Here is a 24,924-nt window from a genome sequence, read left to right as displayed (position 1 = left end):
CGCACGGCTTGTAGGATCTCAGTTCCCTGACCAGGGGTTGAACCTGGGCCCTTGGCAATGAGAGTGCAGAGTCCTAACCACTGGACCGCCAGGGAATTCCACTAGACTCCATCTTTATTTTTATTATACTCCAACTGAACCTTAGCATTTCCTCCACTTGTGAATTTTTTAAAATTTTTATCTAGTTAGTTAAAAAAATTTTTTTTTGGCCGCACTGTGTGGCTTGTGAGACCTTAGTTCTTCGACCAGGGATCGAGCCTAGACCCTCGGCAGTGAAAGCGCAGAGTCCTAACCCCTGGACTGCTAGGGGATTCCCCCCAAATTAAGTTTAACCTACTATAGGCATGGGCCACAGTGGAAAGAATCATCCCAGGGCTTTATCTCAGAGATGGCCTGTAATCTGGCACTGTGCTCGCAGGATCCACTCGGCCTGACATTTGAGGCCCCACCAGGCCTGGTCTCGCCACTCAGCCTTGTTCCCATCAGTCACTGGTCTTAGCTCTTACCCAAGAGAACTGGGTTCTCTCACTTCACAGGGACACAGAAAGAACAGTGTAAAGTCTTTCCCAAGTGCCAGGCAGACCACGTCCCTCCCTCTGCTCAGAACCTTCTTGTGGTTTCCCGATGCCTTCACTATGGCTTACAAAGCCAGGGAAGAACAACCAGAGTCCTTCTTGCTTTTTGCTCCCTGGCTGCCTGGTCCTCCTTCAGTTCCCCTAACAGCATGTGTTTCCTCCCAGCCCAAGCCCTTTGCATCTGACATTCTCTCTTCCTCCCTTCCCCGGCCCTATGTACACACACCCTTTCACTTGATGTTTCACCTTCAACTTAAATGCTGCCTCCTACAGGAAGCCGTCCATGACCATTGGCTGGACCTCATTTATCTCCCTGCTCTTGCCCACAGGAACTCTGTTTTCCAGCTTCACTGAACCTCTTTCAGTTCCTCACAAGAGCAAGATGCATTCTTTCCTCCCCAAATGGTGATGAAGCACATGTGGTTTTCTCTGCCTGGAACTCTCTCTCCCACCTAACATTTTCTTCACGTTCCAGCTCACACATGTCCCCTCTTCTAGGAGCCCTTGCCCAATCACCGCAGGCTGGGTCAGGCTTTCAAAGCTTCAACACTTCCTGTGCTTCCCCCATCTCACCCCTGATTACACTGTGCTTTCCTTGTCCTGGCCCTGAGCCCTCCCTATCACAACCCTGATCATTTCTGGCCTGTCACTGTCTGATGCCAAGTTTGTGAGCCCTGTGAGAGGAAGGTTCAGGGCTGTCTCAGTCATTGCCACGTGTGCCCTGCTGCAGCTAGCCCAGGGCCCTGTAGGTACTCGGTGAATGTCGAATGATTGAATGCATGACTAATGTGCTTCTCACCCTGCCCCCGCAGTGTTACCTGTTTCACATGTATGTGGGTGTCCGAGCTGGTGGGGGCATTGGGGACGAGATTGAGGACCCAGCAGGCGATGAATACGAGCTGTACCGGGTGGTCTTCGACATCACCTTCTTCTTCTTTGTCATCGTCATCCTGTTGGCCATCATCCAGGGTCAGTGCTCTTTGGGGTTGTGGGAGTGGGGGCTCTGTGCCCAGAGGCAGACTAGCTCCTTTAAGAGTGCAGGCCCAGGGGCCTCCCTGGTGGCGCAGTGGTTGGGAGTCCGCCTGCCGATGCAGGGGACGCGGGTTCGTGCCCCGGTCCGGGAAGATCCCACAGGCCGCGGAGCGGCTGGGCCCGTGAGCCGTGGCCGCTGAGTCTGCGCGTCCGGAGCCTGTGCTCCGCAACGGGAGAGACCACAACAGTGAGAGGCCCGTGTACCGCAAAAAAAAAAAAAAAAAAAAGAGTGCAGGCCCAGGATCACATCAGCCTGGATTCATATCCTGGCTCTGCCTCTCCCTACTGTGAGACTTTGGGCAAGTCACCACTCTGAGCCTCAGTTTCTCCATCTGTAAAATGGGGGTTTTAAATTATGGTTGTTGTGAGAATTCAATCAATTCATAGATGGTAAATGTCTGGCTCATGATAAGTGCTCAATAAATGCTAGGTATTATTATTTTTAGGAAGCAGGGTGTGATTAGGGGGATGAGGATGGGAGGCAGGACTCAGAGGTAGGTAGCCAGAAGAGGAGGGAGTCTGAACTGGGTCAGAGGTTGGGCACTGACTTGCGCCCTGCCACCCCAGGTCTGATCATTGATGCTTTTGGTGAGCTCCGAGACCAACAAGAGCAAGTGAAGGAAGATATGGAGGTGGGTCATATCTGGGGGGCGACCCAGAGGGATCATGCGACCCTAGGTGGTTGAATGGGCCTTGACTCTGATGTCTCCTGCCATGCACAGACCAAGTGCTTCATCTGTGGTATCGGCAGCGATTACTTTGATTCAACACCGCATGGGTTCGAGACTCACACACTAGAGGAGCACAACCTGGCCAATTACATGTGAGTGTGGGCCCACTGGCCAATCAGGAGGGTGGGGGCGTGGCTGCCGACGGCCAGGCCGAGATACTGGCCACTTAGGGGAGGGGGTATGGTGTCCATGTGGGTGGGTTCCCAGCCAGCCAATCAGGAGAAAGTAAGGGTGATTGCAACCTGTTTACCGCTGCCTCCCATCCCCAGGTTTTTCCTGATGTATCTGATAAACAAGGACGAGACCGAACACACGGGTCAGGTAAGGGTGTGTTAATGGGACGACAATGGGCAGAGACATGGTGAATTTTAATATAAGGTCAATCAGCAGGTGACAGTAAAAAGCTCATATCAATATGAAGCATTTGAAGATGTGACCAACCAACCCTTCCCCATCCCCCACCCCTAGGAGTCTTACGTCTGGAAGATGTACCAAGAGAGATGTTGGGATTTCTTCCCGGCTGGCGATTGTTTCCGCAAGCAGTATGAGGACCAGCTTAGCTGAGACACCCCCAGCTGGCCCTTCACCCCCACCTCGAAGGTCCTTATTCTCACAGCAAGCCCCTTAGCCCCCAAATCCCTCCCCGCCAGGCGGCTGGGGGAGGGTGACCATGTACTGGCAAAATAAAGTCTGTGCTACACCCCTGACATCATTGTGTTGGATTGCTGACATCTGGGGGGTGGGTGGGCATACAGGAATTCTGCCCTCCTCTCCCCAGCCAACCCAAGAAAACCAAGACGCAGCAGAGACTGAAGTCATGTTTATTCAGAGACAGGGGCATGTCGTGATCACTAATGTGTGTCCGCTGGGGAGGGAGGTGTGGGGACTGGTTCCTAACGCCCAGTCAGGGACTCATTCCTGGATGTAGAGGTTGCTGGGGGCAGTAGGATCATCTGCTGGGCGTGTCTCCACCACCACAGGCCTGGGGAAGGAAGAGAGAGATCAGTTCATTCATTCATTTGTTCATTCCTTCATCTGCAGAGGAGTTTATAGAGTCTTTGCCAGCACAATGCTGGGCTATAGCAGTGAATGAGCACACATGGCCCCTGCCCTCGGGGAGCTCAATCTAGAGCAGGAGACCAGCATGAATCAGTGAATCAGATGAGTGCAAAGAAGCATGAGGCACATAGCAGGGAAACCTAGGCCAAGGGGTCAGCCAAGGTGTCCCCAAAGAATGGATGGTGGAGCCTGAAAGAGGCTCAGGAGGGAACTTGGTGAAAAGTCAGGGAAGAGTGTTCTGGGCAGAGAGAACAGCCTGTGCAAAGGCCTTGAGGTGGGAGAGAGCCTGGGGTTTGACTGCAGAAGTCATGGTTTGTGGGCTGTGACCAGGATTGGGTATTTATCTTGAGGTCACGGGAAGGACTTAAACATGTGGAGAGTGACACAATCAGATATGGATTTTAAAAGACCCCTCTGGGCTTCCCTGGTGGCACAGTGGTTAAGAACCCTTCTGCCAACACAGAGGACACAGGTCGAGCCCCGGTCCGGGAAGATCCCACATGCCATGGAGCAACTAAGCCCGTGCGCCACAACTACTGAGCCCGCACTCTAGAGCCCGTGATCCACACCACTGAGTCCACGCACCACAACTACTGAAGCCTGCGCGCCTAGAGCATGTGCTCCGGCAATAAGAGAAGCCACCGCAATGAGAAGCCCGCGCACTGCAACAAAGAGTAGCCCCCGCTCGCCGCAACTAGAGAAAGCCCGCGTGCAGCAACGAAGACCCAACACAGCCAAAAATAGATACAGAAAAAAAAAGATAACATCACCAGTAATGGGACAAAACATGTGCCTCCTGATCTGATGCAGTGAAAGGACACACCCTGGAAACCTCAAACTCAGTTGAGGGACATTCTGTAAAACAAATTTCCTGTACTCTTCAAAAGTGTCAAGGTCATGAAAAGCCAGGAAAGTCTGAAGAACTGTCTTAGGCTCAAGACTAAAGAAACATTACTCCAAAATGCAGCCCATCATCCTGGATTATATCCTGGACGAGAAAAAAAGTATTTTTTGGTTATAAAGAGCAAGAACATCATTGGAACAACTGGTGAGACTTGAACGAGCATGTGAATTAGAAGGTAGTGATATTTCAGTGTTATTTTCTTGATTTTGACAGCTGTATTGTGGTTTTAAGAGTATGTCCTTGGGCTTCCCTGGTGGCGCAGTGGTTGCGCGTCCGCCTGCCGATGCAGGGGAACCGGGTTCGCGCCCCGGTCTGGGAGGATCCCACGTGCCGCGGAGCGGCTGGGCCCGTGAGCCATGGCCGCTGGGCCTGCGCGTCTGGAGCCTGTGCTCTGCAACGGGAGAGGCCACAGAAGAGGAAGGCCCGCAAACCACAAAAAAAAAAAAAACAAAAAAAAAAACAAAAAAAAAAAAAACAAGAGTATGTCCTGGCCTTCATTTAGGAAACCTACACTGAAGTATTTAGGGGTAAATTGGCATCACGTCTGCAATTCACATGCAAATAGAAAAAAATTATACATATATGAAAGAGAAGAATAAAGCAAATGTGGTTAAAAAATAATATATGGGGAATCTGGGTGAAGAGGATACACAATTTTTAAATTTATTTTTGCAACTTCTCTGAGAGTCTAAAATTATGTCAAAATAAAAAGTTAGGATAAAAATTAAAAAATGAAAATTCCACCTTGGCTGTTGTGTGGGGAAAGGACTATAGGGGGCAGAGATGGAAGCAGGGAGACCAGGTGAGAGGATGTCCAGGCCACAGATACAGGTGGCTGGGGACACCTCCGGATGCCCTCTCCACATCAGAAGCCCCCCCCTTCCCGAGTTCATACCTGGGGGAGCCAAGCAGACGGAAGGTGAGGGTGGGGTCTCTCAGCTCCTGCAGCAGCTGGGGGAAAAGGTGCTGTGTCAGTGCCTCTTCTTTAAAGAGAGCAGGGGACGAGGTCTCTGAACTCCTCAGGTCCAGAAATAATCATTCTTGCTAACACCGCTCATCAGCTGTGTGACCTCAGGCGAGTTACTTAACCTCTCTGCACCTCAGAGTACTAACCTTTGAAATCATAGTACCTACCTGATAGGCAATCACGAAGATGAAGTAAAATACAAAACTGTAAGGGTAGAGCCTGACACATGGTGTTCTGTGAGCTAAGCACCATTTTTCACTCCATTTTCCACTCCATTTTCCGGAAGAGAAAAGTGAGGCACAGGAAGATTAAGTCATTTGCCTAAGGTCATTCAGCTGGATTCCAACCCAGGCAGTCTGGGCCACGCTCTTAACCCACGTATCTCTACAGTGACGCCATGTTACAGTTGGGAGCCTGAGGCTCAGAGAGAAGCAAAGTCCCTTACACAAGGTCACACAGTGACCCTGGATGAGGTCTGGACCTAAGAGACACTGGGGTAGAGAAGGAGACCTGTCTGAACTGAGCCTAGAGGAAGCTTCTCCTCCAGGACTTCACACCCTGACTCGGTTCTCCCAGTCCATCTGATGAATGAGATGACTGACATGGGAGGGGCTGGGTTGTGGGTGCTGGGACGGAGGAGCTTACCTGGTCCGAGCCTAGAGCCCACACCTGCACTCCATGCTTCCAGAAGGCCTGGAGCCGACCCCCGACCATAGCTGGGAGGAAAGCAGTGCCTGTTACCCTTGGCTTTCACTTAAGCCTCCAACCTGGACCCCGGACCCCATCATCCCGGCACATACCCACGGCCTCCACTGCTTCAGTCATGGGGATCTCTGGAGTTCGAAGCCCCCTGACTGGGGCCCCCTCTGGGGTCACCAGCTTCAGAGACCCTAGAAGGAGGTAGAGCGGGGTCTTTAGGAGCAGTAAGCGGGACTTAGAAGGTTACGGAGGGACCAGACAATAAATTCAGCGTGAGAAGCAAAGCAGGACGGACAAGGACTGGAGGGGCTCAGCGTTTCTGAGAGAGGTACAGGTTCTGGGGGTCGGAGATCTAGGAATAGTGGGGGAAAGGGAGGGAGGAAGGTTCTTACCGTCCATCAACACCATCACCTTGTCTTCCTCGACCTGAGTCACCTGTACTGGTCCCTTGTGCTCTGCTTGAGAGGCGGGGGTTCAAGGACCAATTCCACCTCACTCCGCCTTTCCCAAGCAAGCGGGCTAGGCACCCTCTCCATTCCCAAGCAAGCGGGCTAAACCTCGCCCATCATAGAATTCCCCACTCCCCTATCATCAATCTCACCAATTATATATACCCAATGTTCTCCCGTCCCCTCTCCGTTCAACCCCTTTCTCAATTACGCCTCAGGCTAAGCACCGCCCAGCCACCCAGACCCAACCCTCCCAAACTGATAAGCCCCACCCGTCCCAGAGCCTGCACCTGTGCTCATCTCGCCCAGCCAGCAGGAGAGCGCGCCGAAGCGCACGGTGTGGAAGAGTACCGACTTCGCCGGCCGCCTGGGGCTCACGCCGATGCACACGGCGGGCAGCTCGGAGCCTGGCCCGGTCAGCAGTGCAAACACCGGCAGAGGCGTAGGTAGCGGGAACAGCACCTGCTGCGGAACGCGCAGGGAGGGGCGGGCTCAGAGGAGGCTTGGGGCGGGGCCTGAGAGGGGGCGGGGTCTTGGAGGACAGCGGGCGTGGGGCTTCCGAAGTATTTCCTAAGTATTTCCTTGCCAAGAAACTTCACGGGGTGAGGCCTCAGAGGTTTTAGAAATTGACGGATGTGCCCTCAGAGTGGGCGTTGCTTCCGTTTGGGGGCGTGCCGCCTTGGCGACAGAGAGGCAGGGCCCCCGGGGGCTGTGGCCCCAAAGGCAGCAAAGTCTCCTTAGAGATGGGGGGAGGGGCATAGGGCCTGAAGAATAATTAGGCCAGGGGTGAGGAGCGGAGCTGAAAGATCAGTGAGGAGCCTCCAGGTGGGCGGGGCCTCGGGTGGAAGGCCGCGTTCGTGGAGCTCTCAACAGAAGCGTAGGGTGGATGGCCCTGGCCACCCAATCTGACAAAGTCCCCAGCGTCTGCAGGCTCCCTACCCGGACCAGCAGGAACTTGTTCATGGGCTGGTACCACTGAAGCAGGACCACGGATGTCTCCAATGCCCCACACAGGAACGGGCCCCCGGAGCTCGCGCCCTCTGCTGTGTAGGTAAGGACAGGTTAGGGGGTATCCTCTCTCCCCTGCTCCGCCCCCCAAAGGCCACACATCTTTCCGCGGGCTCTGTTCACCCTGCCTTAACTCTGCAACCCTCTCGGGTCGAGAGGGAGTCCAAGTCCCGCCCCTGGCCCCGCCCCCTCTCTGCACACCCATGGGGTTTTCTCTCACCCACACAGCACGCCCGGCAGCCTTTGGTGTCCTGGATCTTGGTGGAGACCATGTTCTTCCTGCAGAAGAAGGGAGGCGTGAATGGGAGGAGGGACGGCAGAAATGAGGCATTAGGGGGGTCAGAGGTGCCACTGCGGGCCGGTACCTTGCCAGTAGCCGGTGGGGGCTAATGTGAGCGATGGGGCTTCCTGCTCTGGCCTCTTTCCGTTCCAGTAGGCCCAAGATGCTATGAGAATACAGGTGGGGGGTCTTTCCTGCAGTGTGTGTGTATGTAGGGGAAGCAGGCAGTTATAGGACACTGCACACTCCCACCTTTTCCCTATCCCATCACTTGGCCCCATCCCTTTAAAATGCCCAAGCCCTCAAGTCTCAAGCACCTTTATTTACTCATTTTTCACGCAATATATTTTAAATGCCCACTGTAGGCCAGGCACTGTGCTTGGCTCTGGTGAACAACGGTGAGTAAAATCATTACGTTCCCTACCCTCATGGTGCTTGTAGCCGCATGACAAATGATGGACACTTAACCAGTCAGATGAAGTTACACACATTACAAAATTTAAGAAGAAACATATCTACAAATTCTGCAAAAGTCTGTCGTCACAAACTTTTGGCTTGGGGTCTCCTCATAAATTAGAAATTCTTTTACACAATGTGTTTATAAAACAATGACACATAACTTTAATCTACAACTTGCTCTATTTTAGTAAAGCATGGAACAAGTACTAACTGTCATCTGAACGTCAAAGAAATGTAAAGACTGACTTCTTGTGGAAATTACCTTAAAACTGACTTGAGAGGGGGGGCACTACTGTGAGCCCCATTTTACAGATGGGGAAACTGAGACTCAGGGAGAAATCTCTTGCCCCAAGTCCCACAGTGGAAAACGGGCTGGCATTTGAACTGTAGGCTCTGTGAAGGGGGAGCCTAATTTTTATTTCAGCTGTGCCCATCTATCTCCCAACCCCTTGACTCCTTAAGTTCTGACTCCCCACCCTCCCACCCAGCCGTAGCCAGACCTGAGAGAGACATGAGGACATTGTTGATAGAGTACACCCAGGTAGTCCGGCTAGAAAAAAGCTGCAGAGGAAGGGGAGATGGCTCCTGTAAGACCCCAGCAACCCCAACTCCAGCCCCCACCCTTGGCCCATCCTAGGTGCTGCCCCTCACCATCTCCAGTGTGGCCTCCTGATCATTTCGGTTCAGGATGAAAATGCCTTCCTCGGCCCCCAGGAGCAAGTGCTGGTCTGGGGAGCACAGACACGAGGATGCTGGGACCTGTCTCATCGTGGGGGACTTCCCAGACCCCCCTATGGCCCCAAACACTGGTACTCTGTTCGCCAGCGCTGACCCTCAATTCTCTGCTCTCCCTCCAAACTGACACTTCCGGCCTCTGTTTCCCCAAATCTGAACTCAGACCCTGACCAGTTCCCCTGAGCTGATCTCACTCTCACCAGCCTCTGACCACCACCGGTTCTGGTGGTTCTTCCGTCCCTGACTCGCAAATCCTGACCCTCTGTCCCCTCAATTCTGCCCCCAACATGAGATGTGACTCCCCGAATAGCCCTCTAAATTCTTTCCCTCCTTCTCCCCAGTTCTGGTCCCCGAATGCTAATCCTATCTCAACACTGATCCTCAAATTCAGACAGCCCTCCATATGGCTTTTTCTGTCCAGTGTGACCCCGAAAACTCTAATACTGTTTCCTTAACATTTATCCCTCACTGACCTTGTCTCCACATCTTTGATCCCCAGACTCTCTCCCTTTCTGCTACATTCTAATCCCTAAAACTCCTGGCCCCAAAATCCTGATCCCAGTCTCTCTACCATTGAACCTACAACTGAGGTTGATGGGGTCCAACTGTCCTGGATCTTGTACCCCAAACTCTGACCTTTCTGCTCTATCTGACACTCCTTTTTAACATTTTATTTATTTATTTATTTTGGCCACACCGCACAGCATGTGGGACCTTAGTTCCCCGACCAGGGATCGAACCCGTGCCCCCTGCAGCGGAAGCGCGGATTCTTAACTGGACCGCCGGGGAAGTCCCATATCGGACACTCCCGGCCTCCAAACTCTAATTTTCCTAGCCTTCGCTCTCAAACCCATCTTCACTCTACCCATCTTTGATCCCTCAACTCCACCTGTAACTCCTGGCTTTGCCCCTGCCTCAGCTCTGCCACTCCCTCCCCTCCCCTGTCCCTGCCTTTGTGCCTTCCATTAAGGGCCCTCCCTGTCCCCGCCGCATTCTCCATGACCCTCCTGAATGCTCACCCTTGGTGGAGGGGTGCGTCCAGGCTGCCGTGCTGTGGATCCGGAGGGGGCAGCCATTGAATAACTTTACAAGAAGGGCACATCCCTGGGTGGGCCATGGGGGCGGGGCAGCAGCAGATCCAGCAAAAGGGAGGAGGGGACAGGAAGGCGCGGTGGTTAAGATTTGGAAGCAAGAGTGCCAAGGTTCAAATCCTGCCTCTGCTTGCTCAAAGGTTTATACCTGGCAAAGTTACTTACCCCTCTGTGCCTCAGTTTCCCCAGTTTGAAATGGGGGATAACACCTATGTCTACGACATCTACCTCTTTCTGTGAAGGTATACACCTTGTAAAGACACGAGATCGGTGTCTGGCACAGAGGAACTGCTCAACGTACGTCACCTGTTATATCATTAGTCTCCCCAGCCCGACCCCCCCACTCCCACCAGGCATCCCCAGCCCCATCCAGAGGTGTGAGCCCTCAGCACGGCTGGCCTCACCTTTCTCTTCATCTTTTCCTTCTTGGGGGGCAACAGTGGGGGCTGGTCAGGCTCCCCGGGGGCTGGGTTCCAGAGTGAGGGTTCTGAGATGGGGTGGGGAAAATCAGCCCCCAAACCCCCCTACCCCTGCCCCACCCCACCTCCGCCCACCTCCCACCCCAGCCTGCCCTGTCACCTGAGTGGGCAGTTAGGTGGGGGCTTCGGGTGGCTGGGGGAGGCCCAAGATGAGGGGTGCGTGGGGGAGGCCCACTGGCACATCGGACCAGCACCCCCGGGCTCAGCTGTCCCTCATCCCCAGTTCCCCCAGGACCCTCGTCCGATGGAGAACGGAACTTGGGCTTTGGAGAGAGAGAAGGAGGGTGGGGGAATACATTAGATGATCTGAGAGGGCGCCCTGCAATCTGCCTCCACCAGAACTGACAGTAGGTCATGGCTCTGACCTTCCCCACGATGTCCGACCACCACTCCAGCCCTCCCCTCTAACCCACGCCCGACATCAACACACGCCAGCAACTAAAGGGTGAGTGGTGGGGGCAGCAGGGGTTTCCAAGGACCAGCTACTGACCAGTGTCCATCGGGCTAAATAATCTGAGTCCCACCCCTAGGGTCAGGGTTACCACTTCCAGATCCCAATGTACTCATCGTCCCAGTCTTCCCAGACTTCAAAGGACCCGGCATCCCAGACTCCAGCCCTAGAGGCCTCAGTATCCCAGCGTCTATGGACTCTGGCCTCCTGGGCCCCTGGCCCCCAGCTCTGACCCAGGGCCTTACCTTGGGGGGCAGCGGAGGAGGTGTGTCTTCTGCAGGGGTGGGGCTGGAACACAAAGATGGGGTAAGCAGGTGCGGGTGTGGGGAACAAGCACTGGGGAGGGCTGGGGCCAGAGGTCTGAGCTCAGGAGGCTCAGAGGGCGACGCGGTCTGGGCTGGGGCTGAGGGCTAGAGGACTGATAACCATGATGATAACAGTAACAGCAACTCTCGGATATCGAGCGCTGACAATGCAGCAAGTCTCTGCATCTTCACGCCCGCCTAGGAACACAGATCATATGAGCTCCTGGGGGTCAGGTTCTCACGTGGTGCCGGGCGCGCTGCCCGTGAGCCCATGACAGACGAGACGTGTGGGATGGATGGGTGCGCCCTGAGGCTGACACAGGGCTGGGCCTGGGCCGACTGCTGGGGCTGAGGGCCTGACATGGGGGGAAGGTTCAGCCTGAGGCTGGGTGAGATGAGGAAAGATGAGGGCCGGGGGTTGAGGGTTAGGACTGCGGTTGAGGTCTGGGGGTGGGAGCCACATCTGGCAGGGGCTGGGGACTGAGATGTAGCAGGGGGGCCCAGGGTGGAGAGTTGGGGTGGGGTGGAGGGTCAGGGGTCCGGGGTGAAGGAAGGTGGGGGCATTGCGGGTCGGGTCAGGGGTCAGCGCTGAGTGGTCGAAGGCAAGCAGGGGCTGAGGCTGGGGTCGGGCGGAAGGAAGGCGGGGTGGTAGGAAGGTGGGAGCTCGGCGGGGGCCCGCGGAGCTGTCTTACATGTCCACGTCGTCATAGTCATCGTCGGACTCCGACAGGTGCCTCCTGAGGAGGGACAGGTATGAGCCTCGCGTGGTCCCCACATGTAGCCCAGCCCGCCTCCCACCCTGAGGGTCCCTGACCTAGGACTGCTGCTCTTGAAGTCTCCAGGGGGCTGTAAGCGAGCCTGCGGGATAGTAAAGGGTCAGCAGTGGCCCAGGGGAAGGGGAGGGGAGGGCGGCTGGGCGGCAGGGGAGGCATCTCACCGTGTCGGCTGTGGGTCTGGACTCCAAGCCTCTGAGCTTCCTGAACTCCATGTGCCGCCCTGGGGGTAACACACAGTGAGCTGGGGACGTGGATTTGGGAACAGACAGAGTAGAATTGAGGGTGGGGTCTGGGATCAGGGTCTTAGGACTGGAGCTGTCGTTACAGGGGAGGGATCTAGGTTTACAGGGGTCTCATTTGGGGGTCAGGGTTTGAGATCAGGGAGCTGGGGGCTCAGAATGGTTACAGAGTGTTTGTTTTGAGGTTCCACCTGGGTACCAAGGATCAGACAAAGATTTCTAAGGTCTCTGGGAGTCCTGGTGGTTGTGGGAAGTCTCAGGGGGTCTGTCTGCAGGACACAGAGGTAGGGGTCTCTAGAGTCATTTTGTAGATCAGGTGGTGATGAGGTTTCCTCTGGGGTCTCCTGTGGGGCCAGATGGTGATGGGGTTCTCTGGGGTCTCTGGCAATCTGATGAGGGGGCATCTCTTGGCTTATAGGGTCAGGTGTCCCCAGATGTAAGGATTCTCTACTCACGACAGCAATCCGCGTCTGGGATCCCCAGAGAGCTGGAGCGATGGGTGGATCTGATCCTCCGAGGGATGGCGGGGGGGAGCTGGGCAGAGCGGCGGCTGCATCAGGCCTATGCCCTCTAGCAGCCCTCACCACCCTGTGGGCCCAGCTTGGAGCCCTTGGCCCTCCCATAACCTCTGTGCCTCCAGCCCTGTGCCAAGCTCCCCATCCTCACTGGCTTTTTTCCTTCTAAGAGAGGCAGCAAGGGGGTGCTCCAGGCAGGGGAACGGCGTGAGCAAAGTGGGGGGGCGGGTCCCTCACCTCAGGCTCCTCATCTTCAATCTCGCCAGCAGGGGCCCCCTTCCCTGGGTTCCTCAGTTTGTCAAGAAGATCTACGATCAGGCCTCTGTTTAGCCCAGGCTGGGACACCAGTTGATGCTGGGGGAGGGGAGGAGGGTGTCAGCAGGCAGAGGGCTGGGCTGGAGAGAGAGGATTGGGACGAGGGACTGGAGAACCCATCTAAGGGAATCTGGTGGGGAAGTTGCCAACAGAGGAAGAAGGCAGGGAATTCTGGGGACCTGGGGAATTCTGAGGGGTCTGCCGGGATTAGAAGAATTTAGGGTAGGGGACTTCCCTGGCGGTCCAGTGGTTAAGAGTCCCCGCTTCCACTACAGGGGGCGCGGATCGATCGCTAGTCAAGGAAATAAGATCCCGCATGCAGCTCATAGCGGCCAAAAAAAAAAAAAAAAAAAAAGAATTTAGGGTAGTTGGAGAATTCCAGAGGTGTCTTAGAGGGGACTGGAGTTCCCCTGGAATTCCAAAGCACACCCAGGAATGGGTCCTGAAGCCCTTGGGAATTTGTGAGTTTTAAGAACTCAGCGTATCTTGGAAAACGGCCTGGGATACAATTTGGAGAGTCTTGGGGATCCCTGGGGAATTCAGAGGGACTAGGGACTTTGAAAGGGCCATGGGGGTTCTGCGGAATGAAATTATCCACGTTCTAGGAAGCTGTGGGAGGCCCTGGGGGATTCCGGGGGTGAGTCTGGGAAGGCTTCTCTGGGAGGGGAGGTTTACACTGAGCATCTTGGTGGCGCCGGGTCGTTTCTTGGGGCTCTTAGTGAGGGTGACTTTGACAAAGTTGTGGAAGGCAGCCGACCTTGGGAGGAAGAAGGCAAGTTGTGCGGTGAGGGCACCAGACACCCTCCCATCACACCATCACCCCTGGCTACACCCTCCCTCTCCCTCCTTCCCATCAACCTCTCCTACCATTTGCCTTTTTCCTTTAGTCTTGGGGGCTGGTAGCCACTCTTGGTCATGAGGAAGAGAACTCTGTAAGGGTAGGACAGAATATGGGGTTCAGACTTTCCATTGGAGGTCAGACCTCGTGGCTCAAGGGAACCCCAATAGCACTAAGATCAGCAGAGAGCCAAGTGAGAGACAGAATGAGAAGGAGGGTTAGGATTTACAAGGCATGGGATGCCACTTCTAGGGGATACTGCTTATCGCATTACAGAGCTCCTGCAGTCTCGGAGGGAGCCTCAAGATGGGGCCCCCGGTGTTGGGGGCTCCTGGTGTGGAGGGCTGGAGAAAAGGCTTTCTGGGCTGAGGGGAGCCTGAGGGTCTCGGATGGAGCTCAGAGCAAGGGGGTGTCTCCTGTAGGGAGTCTCGTGGTGGGGAAGCAGGTTGGGGGCTGGTGTCCAGGGTCAGAGTTGAGTGGGGTCTCTGGGACTAGGGGGACCTGCCCACATCTGCCTACCTGAGAGGGTGCACGTCAAAGAGCGGTGGTTGTAGCTCGGCTAATTCGATGGCTGTGACGCCCAGGGACCAGATGTCACACAGCTCATTGTATCCCCCCTTCAGGGCCACGGCCGCCACTTCTGGAGCCATCCTGGGGGCAGAGACCCTCAGAGAGCCAGGGCTGACACAGGAGGGGGAGGGGAGACTTTTTGGGGGGGGTAGGAGAGAGAGAAGGAGAACGGGGCATACAGAGAGACAGATGCAGAGAGAAACATAAAGATGGAGAGAGACAGACATAAAGACGGAGCGAGGTAAAGGCAGAGAGACAGAGACATAGAGAGAGAGAGGGAGGCAAACGTGGACAGATATGGAAAGACAGATCAGGATAAAAATCAACACAAACACCGAGAGGAACAGGTGGAGGGGGCACAGAGAGCTCTAGGTAAATGGAAAACTCAAAAGGGAGCCCAAGAGAAGACAGAATATTCAACAGAGCAAGGTAGAGGCAGGGCAAAAAGCCAGAACGGAGATTCCCAGAGATCCAGGCTGGGAAACGCCGCTGCCCCCTGTACCACCCCTAGCTGCCAGCCAGGCAACCCTCACCAGTAGGGTGTCCCAATGAAAGAGAGGCGTCGAGCCAGCGTTGCCCCGATCTGGGCCGAGATACCAAAGTCAGCTAGAGGCAGAGGGAGAGACATAGTGACCTCCCCTGTCTCCTTGGGCCCCCGGCCAGTCCCCCTCCAGACCCCCACCAGCCACACTCACCCAGTCTGACCTCCCCAGCATCGTTGATGAGGATGTTGGCTCCCTGGGGAAGAGGGGGCAATTAGAGGCTGTCAGGGATACCCCCCAAGTCCAGTGCTTCCGCCACTCCCTGGTCCCACACCACCCCGAGCCTTCCAAGCACCACTCCCATATCCTGGGCTCCCCACCCACCAAGGCCACCTTTCTGCCCCTAGACCACCTTGATGTCCCGGTGTATCTTCTTCTGTGAGTGCAGATAGGCCAGTCCCTGGGGAGGAGGGTGGACACGGGGGCTGTAAGTGTCCGGGGGCTGGAGCAGGGCCCTGCCCCTACCCAAGCCCACAGAGCATCTCCTCACCTGGAGCACTTCCCGGCAGACATAGCTGATCTGGAGCTCTGACAGGGGGCCTGTCACTGCAAAGGTCACCCCGGTGCGGTGCTGGGTGCGGGCCAGGCCCCTGGCCGCCACCCACACCAGCTGAGAGGGTGCCACATAGGGAGGGGGAAACAGGATGGGACAAGTAGGGGGAGGAGGCAAAGGGGTGGTCAGCAACAGAGAGAGGGGCAGTGATGCAGGGAACCAGAGGCCGGAGGGAGAGAGATTCATTCAACAGATATTTACAGCGTGTCTACTGTATGCCAGCCACCGCGGCAGGCACCGGGGAGACAGCTGTGGACAAAAGAGGCAGAGATCCCTGCCCTCATGGAGAGAACATTCCAGTGGGGGAGACGGACAGTAGACAAGATAAACAGGTAAGATATACAGTACGTGAGATGCTAATAAATAGTACGAAGAAAAATAAAGCAAGAAAAGACAACAGGAAATATGTGTGGGAAGGGGTATGACATTTTACACAGGGTGATCAACCCTGAGACGGTGACGGGGGTGAAGATGGGAGCAGCAAGTGCAAAGGCCCGGAGGCAGGAGAGTGCCTGGTGGGTCTGGAAAGCAGTAAAGTGGATGGAGCGGAGATGAGGTGTGTCCGCTTGGGGTGTGCCAGTGGGGGTCAGACTTGTGGGCTGTGATGAGAAATTTGGGCTTGGCTTTGGAGGGAACTGGAAGGCATGGGAGGGCTCTGAGCAGGGGGTGATGTCACTTTGTAAAATGAGGAAACGCAGAGAGAGACAGGGAGAGAAAGAGAATCAGGAACAGACCCAAACTGAGGCAGAGAAAGAAAGACATGGTCAGAGAACAAAAAGTGGGAAAACAGACACGGTGAGAAAGAGAGACACAAAGGGGTGAAGAGGATACACTAGAGAGAGACAGTAGACAGCGGGGTCAGAGACCAGGTCTGATGGGCTGGCAGGGTGAGTCACTTCCTCTCTGTGGGCCTCAGTTTCCCCCTCTGAGGACTTCTTAATGAAGTCCTTCCTTCCTGGCATTTGAGGTCTGAGGCCGGAGGGAGACCGGGAGATGGTTGAAGATAGAGGTGCGCAACAGAAATCTCGAAGGGATCGGAGGCCCACCCCGCCCACACCCTCCAATGCTCCGAGAGAGTGAAAAGCAGGCTAAGAGAATCAGAAATGCATTCACTATTAAATGAACATGTGGGCACTGATGATGAGCCAGAAATGCAGAAATACTCAAACGCATGAATACACCTTGGTGAGAAAATGCAGACACGGGGAAGATGGGGCAGGGGAAGTAGAGGGGATCATTGCATGCAGAAAAGACTGGGGCTGGACTCTCAGGTCCTGGAGGACAGGGCTCAGGGCCCGCTCGGTCACCACAGTATCCCCAGCATCATCCAGGCCAGGCCAGGCCCAGAGGAGGGGCTGGCTTACTGTGTGAAATACGGACCGTAAAGACAGTCCCAGGAGACACAAAGGCAGAGAGGACAGGCGAATTGTGGGGGCTGGGGCTACCTGGATCCACTTGCCCTTCCTCTCACCTTGGTAGATGTCCTGGAGAGAACCAGCCCCACAGAATTCCATGCAGATCCAGAGCTTCTGCAGCCTGTAACAGTTCAAGAGCAATGCTAATAACAGCAGTAATAAATTATTATAGGATACCTCCTGGCTCACTGTCCATCTTATTCTAGTTCAACAAGAACTTTCATGTAAGAGCTGTCATCTCTCTATTGCCCACTACAGCGAGATCATCCCATTTTATAGATGGGGAGGTTGAGGCTCAGAGAGGAAATATATGTTTAGGGTCAACTGGGATGGAACCCAGGTCTTTGGGCTCCTGACCCATGGCATCCTCTGTCGTCCCATGCTAACCTAGGAGAGAGGGTAGAGACCTCACAGGTTGTGGAAGTTCGGAGGGGACAGAGGAGCTAGGATACCAGGTCTGGGGGACAGAGGACATTATTGGGGCATCTGGGACATTAATTTGGGGGTCAGAGAATTTAGGGGTTCGTATTAAAGGAAATGGAAGTGAAACTAGGGGACCCGAAGGGCAAGATGATGAAAGATTAGTTTTAGGGGACTTGGTTTCAGGTTTGGTTACTATGAAGGGATCAGTTTGGTGGACCCCTAGTCAGAAATGGGAGTTATTTATTGGAGATTAGATTTGGGGGTGCTCTGGTCAAAAAAGTGGGACTTCGGGCTGGGGATCAAGTTAGGAGTGCCCCAGTTAAAAATGGGGGTCCAGGATTAGAGGTCAGGTTAGGGGGTACCCTGGGCAGGAATGGGAGCTCGCGGGTAGGGGCTGGGCTGGGTGTCAGGGCAGGTCTGAGGCTCATCACCAGAGATAACTCCCATGGTAGGCAACGATGTTGGCATGCCGACAAGTTTTCAAGATGAGGATTTCCTTCTGAAGTGTGGAAACATCATCGTCTGCAAGGAGGGGCAGAAGAGAAAAGGCTGCTACAGGGAGGGAGTATGGGGGAGACCCCAGTGTCCCAGGAGGTGGGAGTGTGGGGAAGAAGCTCCTGAGGTCCTCTCCTCACCAGGCTCCATCTTCACCATCTTCAGTGCCACCAGGTCCCCCATCACCTTGTCTCGAGCCTTGTAAAGGGGAAGTTGGCAGTCAGGCGGGCTCCATTCGCCTGAGTTCGTCCTCAGCATCCCTGATCCAAAGCCAAGGACTGGGACCCTCTCACATCCCCTTCCCTTCTTGGGCCTCACCCCAAAGGTCACCGGTTTGAGGGTGATGGAGGAGGGGGTTCCTCACCTTGAAGACTTCCCCATAGGTGCCGCCACCCAGCCGCTGTAGCAGGTCATAGTGGTCCCGGGGATCCCTATTAAAGATGTCAGGGTCCACGAGGTCCATTCCTGGGGCCCGGAGCTGGGCCTGCGCCCAGGGGCCAGCAGGGCCTCAGGGCTCGGAGTGCTGTCACCTCCCTCCCTCCCCACACGCCCTGCACCCGCCTTGCCTCCACCGGCTGTGGCCTCCCCCCTCCCCACTCTCGCTTCCTGCCCCAGCACAGAGCTGTGCAGCCGGCTCCACCCCCTGTCCCCTGGGCCCTAAGAGCCTGTGAGGGGCAGCTTGCCTTGGGACCCAGGGGACACCCCCTCCACTTCCAGGGCCCTGGGCTGCATGTAAACCAGATGCAAACTATCTTAATTGTGACCTGGAGGGGTGCCCTAACACTCCCTCCCCCGTTCTGGGCAGCGGCTAAAAACTACATTTGAACCTCTGCTGAGTGCTTGAGTGCTGGGCCACAGCTCAGAGATGGCAGGTCTGCACAGAGATGGCCATGCAATGTGTATCACTGCTCACCGGGGGCACATACATGCACTTAGTGGTAACCTCCTGTGCGGTGCGAAGACCAGTCGACATGCAAATGCCTGGATATCCTTGTGCACATATGTGGAGGTACCCAGAGCATATACATAAGTGACACATGCATGTGTATTCATGCCTGCAGTGTGCAGAATCTGTTCACACAGCTCATGACGGCACACACGGGGCACTCGCTTTCACCCACAAAACGAGCCGGAGGGGTCCAGGAACCCCCTCACCCCGCCCCTGCCGGGCAGAGAACGGCTTTGCGGGCTGCTACCCCCGGCGTTAGAATGGAGTGCGAGGAGCTCAGGATCCTGCCTCAGGGGCCGAGGCCTGGGCCAAAAAGGGACCTCAGAGAGCACCTTCCTCGGGACTTGGCCACGGCCCAAAAGGAATCTATCTAACAGGTGCATTCCAACACAGTTTTGAGTTCACGGCCGCGCGCAATGCGACGTGAGTGCAAGCCGCCAGGAAACAGTCTTCTTCACTGGGAGTTCCCGCGCGCTTCCCAAGGACTGGAACTGGATACGCGAGACCCGGAAAAGCTTAGCCCCGCCCCCTTGCCTCTAGAGGCGCCTGCGCACTGGGCTAGACTAGGTCTTTTCTCGCGCCGTTGTTTCTGCTCGGGTAGAGCGAATGCGCACGCGCTAACTGCGCTGCTGGGAAGTCACGTGGCAGCCGGAAAGCGTGGCAGTAGCCTCCAGAGCTTCCCCCCACCTTCACCGCCACTCGGGCTGGAGAGAAGACGAAGACGTAGTTTCCGTTTCCACCAGCTCTTCCTCTTCCAGTTCTCGAGGACGCAGTGCCGGCAGGGAGTTCGGCTGCAACCCTGGTGTGGGAGGCGACAGCAGTCATGGCGATGTTCGAGCAGATGAGAGCGAACGTGGGCAAGTTGCTCAAGGGGATCGACAGGTCTGAGCCTGGTCGGAGGGAGCGCTTCTGGCCAAGAGGGGTGTAGGAGAGGGTTTTCTGGAGACAGCAAGGGGTGGGATTTTTCAGTCATCCTGGAGGACATGTTTAAGGAAAGCACTGTGAAGGCCTAAAGGCAGGAGGTAGCCTTGCCTACCGCTCAGTCTCCCCCTCTTTAATTGCTTTAAGCCCGCCCTCTCTGCTCCTCAGCTTTCGCTCTATCAGCCCCTCAGTTTCTCCTCCCTCTGTTCCTCAGTCTCACTGTGTCTCTCAGTGCCTCTTTATCGCTCCCCCTTTTTTGCCTCATGTCATTCATTGAACACATGTTTACTAAAATCTTCTCGGTCAGTTCTGGGCAATGCTGCGGACCAGAGGTGACCAAAAACAGCCAAAGGCCATGCTTCCATGCAGTTCCTAGTTCAGAGTCCAGGCAGACTAGACAATAGACAGTGATAGCCAGGAGTGGTCAGAGCGGTGATGGGGGAAGCACAGGTAGATTGGTCTGGGCTGGGATGAGGGAAGCTAGGCAGGAGAGGATGGGGCTAGACCACAGTGGGGTTTGGGGACAGAAGGAAGGGGTGGGTGGCAAAGATGTCCGACGGGCCAGATATACAGGCTGCAAGGGCTGGTTGGCTGAGAGATTGAGGAGGCATCCTAGAAAAGACCCCAGGGTTCTGACGGGGTTTAGAGCTTAGGCTTAGATCTGGGATGTGGATAAGCTTCAGTAGAGATTATAGAGCTGATTCAGTATTTGAGTAGAGCAAATGGCCAGTGACAGATGTAGAGGGAGGGAAGAAAGGAAGAGGGAGGAGCAGGCTACAGTGCCCTCCACCCCCCACCGGGTTCCACAGAGTGACGGGCCTCAGCTCTTGTCTCCTCTTTGCTTACCCATCTTGTTTCTCCTCTACTCTAGGTACAATCCTGAGAATCTGGCCACCCTGGAGCGCTATGTGGAGACACAAGCCAAGGAGAATGCCTATGATCTGGAAGCCAACCTCGCTGTCCTGAAACTGTGAGTGTCTGTCTCCATTCCCACCCCCATGCCAGTAGCCAGCACTCCCAGCACTGGGTGGGGTGGGAGTTGGGGGTAGCCTGCAGGATGTGGCTTCTCTCTCTTTTTCAAAATTGAAGTATAGTTGATTTACAATGTCGTATTAGTTTCAGGTGTACAACATAGTGTTTGGATATTTTTATAGATTATGCTCCATTTAAAGTTACTATAAAATATTGGTTATATTCTCTGTGTTGTACATTACATCCTTGTATCTTATTTATTTTATACATTGTAGTTTGTACCTCTTAATCCCCTATCTTCCCCTATTTTGCCACTCCCCCACCCCACTCCCCTCTGTTAACCACTAGCTTGTTCTCTGTACCTATGAGTCTGTTTGTTTTGTTGTATTCATTCGTTTGTTTTATTTTTTAGATTCCACATAGAAGTGAAAACATATGGTATTTGCCTTTTCTTGTCTGACTTACATCACTAAGCATGATATCCTCTAGGTCCATCCATGTTGTTGCAAATGGCAAATTTCCGTTTTTTTTTTTAAATGGATGAGTAATATTCCGTTGTGTGTATGTTTTTATATGTACCACATTTTCTTTACCCATTCATCTGTTGATGGACACTTAGGTTGCTTCCAGATCTTGGCTATTGTAAATGGTGCTGCTCTGAACATTGGGGTGCATGTATCTTTCGAATTAGTGTTTTTATTTTCTTCAGATAATATACCCAGGAGTGGAATTGCTGGATCATATGGTAGTTCTATTTTTAATTTTGGGGGGAAGCTCCATACCGTTTTCCATAGCGACTGCACCAATTTACATCACACTAACAACCTACGAGAGTTCTCTCTTCTCCACATCCTCGCCAGTGCTTTGTTACTGGTTTTTTTTGATGATAGCCATTTTGACAGATGTGAAGTGATATCTCATTGTGGTTTTGATTTGCATTTTCCTGATGATTAGCAGTGTTGAGCATCTCTTCATGTGCCTGTTGGCCATCTGTATGTCTTCTTTGGAAAAACGTCTATTCAGGTCTTCTGCCCATTTTTTAATAGGGTTGTTTGTTTGTTGGTATTGAGTTGTATGAGCTCTTTATATATTGATATTTTGGATAGGATGTGGTTTCTCTTAATGTGCAAGACTAGGAAGCCAGAGAAGTTGGGGCTGGAGGAGGGATGGCTTTTAAAAAAACCCACACATACAGGCTAGTACATAAAACGAATGTATAGTTTAACAAGCAGTTATAAATGAACACCTATGTAATCGCCATCCAAATTGAAAAACTGAGTGTTGCCAGCGCCCCTGGTCCTTTGCCCCATACGCTTTGTGCCAACCACCCTGACCCTGGTAGCCACTCTCGTGGTTTGCTCTCACGGCCTGGCTTTATGTGAATTTACTGCGTGTGCACGTTCACACGCACACATACACACGCATCCTGATTAGCTTAGTTCAGGTTTGCCTGCTTTGACCTTGACATGAGTGTAATCATACAGCTGGAGCTCTTCTGCGTCTGGCATCTTCCACTTGGCCCTGGGTTTGTGAGCTCCATCCTTTTTCTGTGTGGCTGCAGTTTGTTTGTTGTCATTGCTGTATAGTGTTCCATGTGTGTCTGTGTCTTAATTACCTGTTCTCCTGTTAGTGGGCGTTTGGGTTCTTCCTCCTCAGCGCTTCATTGACATACCACCAGCGGTGTAATTTTTATAGCTTGCATAGCCTCGGTTTTGCCATCAATATAATGGAGATAACAACACTTGTAGTTGTGAGGTTGTGTGGGTTGTTATTGGTGATAACCGCTGCTTAGTGAGTGCTCCCCACGTGGCAGCTGCTGTGCTGTAAGCTTTGTGTGTATTAACTCACTTAGATGTGAGTTAATTGTGAGCTCAGTCGCCCTTGAGAGCTAGGTAGAATGCCTATGATCTGGAAGCCAACCTGGCTGTCCTGAAACTGTGAGTGTCTGTCTCTTTCCTCCCTCTTGCAAGGGAGGAAACCGATGCACAGAGCACTTAAAATAAGTAGTCCGCTAGTCCCCACCAAACAAACAAACCAACAAATAAACACATAAAATGAATAGTCCACGGTCACTCAGCAGTGAAGTTTAAACCCAGGCAGTTGGCTCCAGAGCCTTGACCACTACTGCAGACTGCCTCTCATGTACTCATTTGTTTGTGAATCACTCAACACTGTCTGCCTTACTGCATGGTTGTGAGGATTAACTGTCCCCATCTACAGGGCAGGAAAGTAGGGTCAGGGAGGTTAAGGTCACACAGCCAGAGAGTGAGGTGGTTGGAATCGGAGCCCAGGCGTGTCCAGCTCCCAGACCCTGGGCCGAAGCAGTGGGCAGCCTGTCTGGCACCTGGTGAGGCCCAGGGACCTGGAGACAGCACTGCTGCTGTGTCTCTTGTTCCCCTTCTCAGGTACCAGTTCAACCCAGCCTTCTTCCAGACCACAGTCACCGCCCAGATCCTGCTAAAGGCCCTCACCAACCTGCCCCACACCGACTTCACGCTGTGCAAGTGCATGATCGACCAGGCCCATGTATCCTTCCCATTTCCCGGGCTGGGTGCGTGGGAGGGGGCGGGGCAGGGTAGCTGAATTCGTGGGGAAGTGGTCTGCGTTCAGCCACAGACACTGAGCTCTGAGCTTGGCCCGGTGCTGGCTGGGACTGGAGCACTGTGGAGGCTGAGGAAGGCCTGGCCCCCTGCCCTCACGGAGCCCACAGTCCACTGGGGGAGACCTGTCCTGTCGGTGACAGCCTGAAATTGTCAGGGCTTGGGGTTAGAGGGCAAGAGGCACCTGAACCTGCCTGGATGCCAGGAAAGCTTACTGGAGGAGGGAACATATGAAAGATGAGGAATTAGGTGAAGCGGTAGGGAAGGGTCACCCAGGCGGAGGGAATCGTATGTAGGGAAAGGAGGAGGAAAAGAGCTCAGTGCTGTTTTTCAGAGGCAGTAGAGGAAGTTTGGCATAGCTGCGCCACAGAATTGGTCAAACTCAAAAAGGGCACTGGGGAGCCGTAGAAGGCTTTAAAGCTGCAGAGTGATCTGGGTAGATTCGTGCTTTAGAAAGATTCCCATGAGGCTTCCTAGCTGAGTAAAGACCACCAGGTAAAAGGCAGGAGCCATGAAGAGGTAGATTGTCAGCTGAACTTCATTGTCCGTAACCTCAGGGCCTGGCACAGTGTCTGGCGCAGTGCTGGTCTTCAGTGAAGAACTACTGAGTGAAAAATCAATGAACTGGCCTGCTCACTGGCGGCTGGGCTGAGAAGTGTCTTCCTCATTGAACCTGCTCTGCCAGGTGTGTCCATGGGAGCACCTGCCTTCTGAGAGACTGTCCACCTTCCCCAGAGGTCTGTTCCGGTGGCTTAAAAAAGGCACGTTGTCCACTGTTCAAAGTACAACAAAGCGTACAGTGAAAAAAGCCAAGGCTTCCTCCCTCCCCATCCCACAGCCACCTACTCCCCTCCCCGAAGACAGCAGTTGTTTGCAGTTCCTGGCTACCTTTCCACAGATACCCTACAGGTACATAAGTACAGGTGTTTATAGACACATATTCCTCCCCACCCACATGGTGGGCTGTTACACACATCGTTCTGCATCTTGCTTTTTTCTTATCACAGTGTGTCTCATCGCTTTCTCCGGGTCACTTCTGTAAGAGGTGACTCGATCTCCGTGTGTGGAGCGGCCACAGCTGAATTGTCCCCATCTCTGGGTCATTAGGGTGTTTCTCACTTTGGCCATTACGAGCGTGCTGGGTGCACAGAAGGTGGGCGGGCTGGTCTAGGGTCAGCAGCAGCCTCCTCGGGCTCCAAGGCCTTTTGCCCTTAACGCTTCCTCCCAGCAAGAAGAACGGCCCATCCGGCAGATTTTGTACCTTGGAGACTTGCTGGAGACATGCCACTTCCAGGCCTTCTGGGTAACTTCCCTTGGGTCCGTGGGCAGGGTGGTGAGTGGGCCGCGCGGAAAAGACTGCTAAAAGTCAACGGCCATGCACATTTGTTGGCTGCCTCCGTGGCAGTGGGCCCTGTGCTCAGAGCTTTGCGTGTGTGGTCACATGGAATGGTCATCCTCACCCGGAGCCAGGACTCCCGGGTCCTCTCCTCTGCCCGCAAAGCTCAGGAGCGTGCTCGTGCGGGCGCGCTCTCTCTCCCGCCGGCCTCCTCCTCCCCCCCCCCCCCTCTCCCCCCCTC

The 24,924-nt window shown here is 54.2% G+C and overlaps 3 protein-coding genes across 5 annotated transcripts in view; 2 read left to right on the top strand and 1 right to left on the bottom strand.

Moving 5' to 3' along the window:
* Window positions 1-1,339: 1,339 nt before the first annotated feature.
* On the top strand, window positions 1,340-3,045 carry LOC114484856 (ryanodine receptor 1-like). Its single transcript, XM_028483951.1, has 5 exons — window positions 1,340-1,544; window positions 2,175-2,239; window positions 2,330-2,430; window positions 2,608-2,659; window positions 2,807-3,045. Exons 1-5 carry the CDS (start codon window positions 1,343-1,345, stop codon window positions 2,900-2,902), a joined length of 516 nt encoding a protein of 171 aa, XP_028339752.1. The 5' UTR covers window positions 1,340-1,342; the 3' UTR covers window positions 2,903-3,045.
* Window positions 3,046-3,145: 100 nt separating this feature from the next.
* On the bottom strand, window positions 3,146-18,440 carry MAP4K1 (mitogen-activated protein kinase kinase kinase kinase 1). 2 transcript variants are annotated; one of them, XM_007129905.1, is made up of 31 exons: window positions 18,270-18,440; window positions 18,046-18,103; window positions 17,842-17,932; window positions 17,044-17,108; window positions 15,510-15,565; window positions 15,372-15,419; window positions 15,173-15,215; window positions 15,011-15,083; window positions 14,427-14,558; window positions 13,937-13,999; window positions 13,745-13,826; window positions 12,992-13,108; window positions 12,695-12,773; window positions 12,162-12,220; window positions 12,039-12,082; window positions 11,917-11,961; window positions 11,165-11,207; window positions 10,569-10,731; window positions 10,394-10,476; window positions 9,918-10,002; window positions 8,815-8,891; window positions 8,664-8,724; window positions 7,790-7,898; window positions 7,645-7,703; window positions 7,356-7,459; window positions 6,707-6,881; window positions 6,360-6,422; window positions 6,069-6,158; window positions 5,914-5,984; window positions 5,197-5,252; window positions 3,146-3,320 (listed from the first exon to the last, which is right to left on the bottom strand). In XM_007129905.1, the coding sequence occupies exons 1-31, from the start codon at window positions 18,366-18,368 to the stop codon at window positions 3,251-3,253; spliced, it is 2,463 nt and encodes an 820-aa protein (XP_007129967.1). In that variant the 5' UTR covers window positions 18,369-18,440; the 3' UTR covers window positions 3,146-3,250. The 2 variants fall into 2 exon arrangements, with proteins under 2 accessions (XP_007129967.1, XP_028339748.1); XM_028483947.2 differs by having other exon boundaries at window positions 6,360-6,425; window positions 18,270-18,374.
* A 1,095-nt stretch (window positions 18,441-19,535) lies between these two features.
* Window positions 19,536-24,924, top strand: part of EIF3K (eukaryotic translation initiation factor 3 subunit K) — an 11,535-nt gene continuing 6,146 nt past the window's right edge. The window contains exons 1-4 of one of the 2 annotated variants that reach the window (XM_007129902.3): window positions 19,536-19,736; window positions 20,647-20,745; window positions 23,153-23,273; window positions 24,576-24,650. In XM_007129902.3, the coding sequence (XP_007129964.1) occupies window positions 19,678-19,736; window positions 20,647-20,745; window positions 23,153-23,273; window positions 24,576-24,650 (354 nt within the window). In that variant the 5' untranslated portion in view covers window positions 19,536-19,677. Of the gene's footprint in view, window positions 19,737-20,646; window positions 20,746-21,958; window positions 22,685-23,152; window positions 23,274-24,575; window positions 24,651-24,924 lie in introns of those variants that run through there. The other variant, XM_055082363.1, reaches the window with a different exon arrangement.

This window comes from Physeter macrocephalus, unplaced genomic scaffold, assembly GCF_002837175.3.
Source record: "Physeter macrocephalus isolate SW-GA unplaced genomic scaffold, ASM283717v5 random_92, whole genome shotgun sequence".
Taxonomy (NCBI): Eukaryota; Metazoa; Chordata; class Mammalia; order Artiodactyla; family Physeteridae; genus Physeter; species Physeter macrocephalus.
The sequence above is the reverse complement of the archived record's forward strand: the minus strand, read 5'-3'. Positions and strand labels throughout refer to the sequence as shown.

Coding starts and splice junctions, on each gene's coding strand:
- MAP4K1 (XM_028483947.2), bottom strand. CDS start 18,368: ATGGACCTCGTGGACCCTGACATCTTTAATAGGGATCCCCGGGACCAC. Junction 10,003..10,393: donor AGGAAAAGATGAAGAGAAAG/GTGAGGCCAGCC, acceptor TGGCCCACCCAG/GGATGTGCCCTTCTTGTAAA. Junction 6,159..6,359: donor GGTGATGGTGTTGATGGACG/GTAAGAACCTTC, acceptor ACCTCCTTCTAG/GGTCTCTGAAGCTGGTGACC.
- LOC114484856 (XM_028483951.1), top strand. CDS start 1,343: ATGATTGAATGCATGACTAATGTGCTTCTCACCCTGCCCCCGCAGTGT. Junction 1,545..2,174: donor CCTGTTGGCCATCATCCAGG/GTCAGTGCTCTT, acceptor CTGCCACCCCAG/GTCTGATCATTGATGCTTTT. Junction 2,660..2,806: donor AGACCGAACACACGGGTCAG/GTAAGGGTGTGT, acceptor CCCCACCCCTAG/GAGTCTTACGTCTGGAAGAT.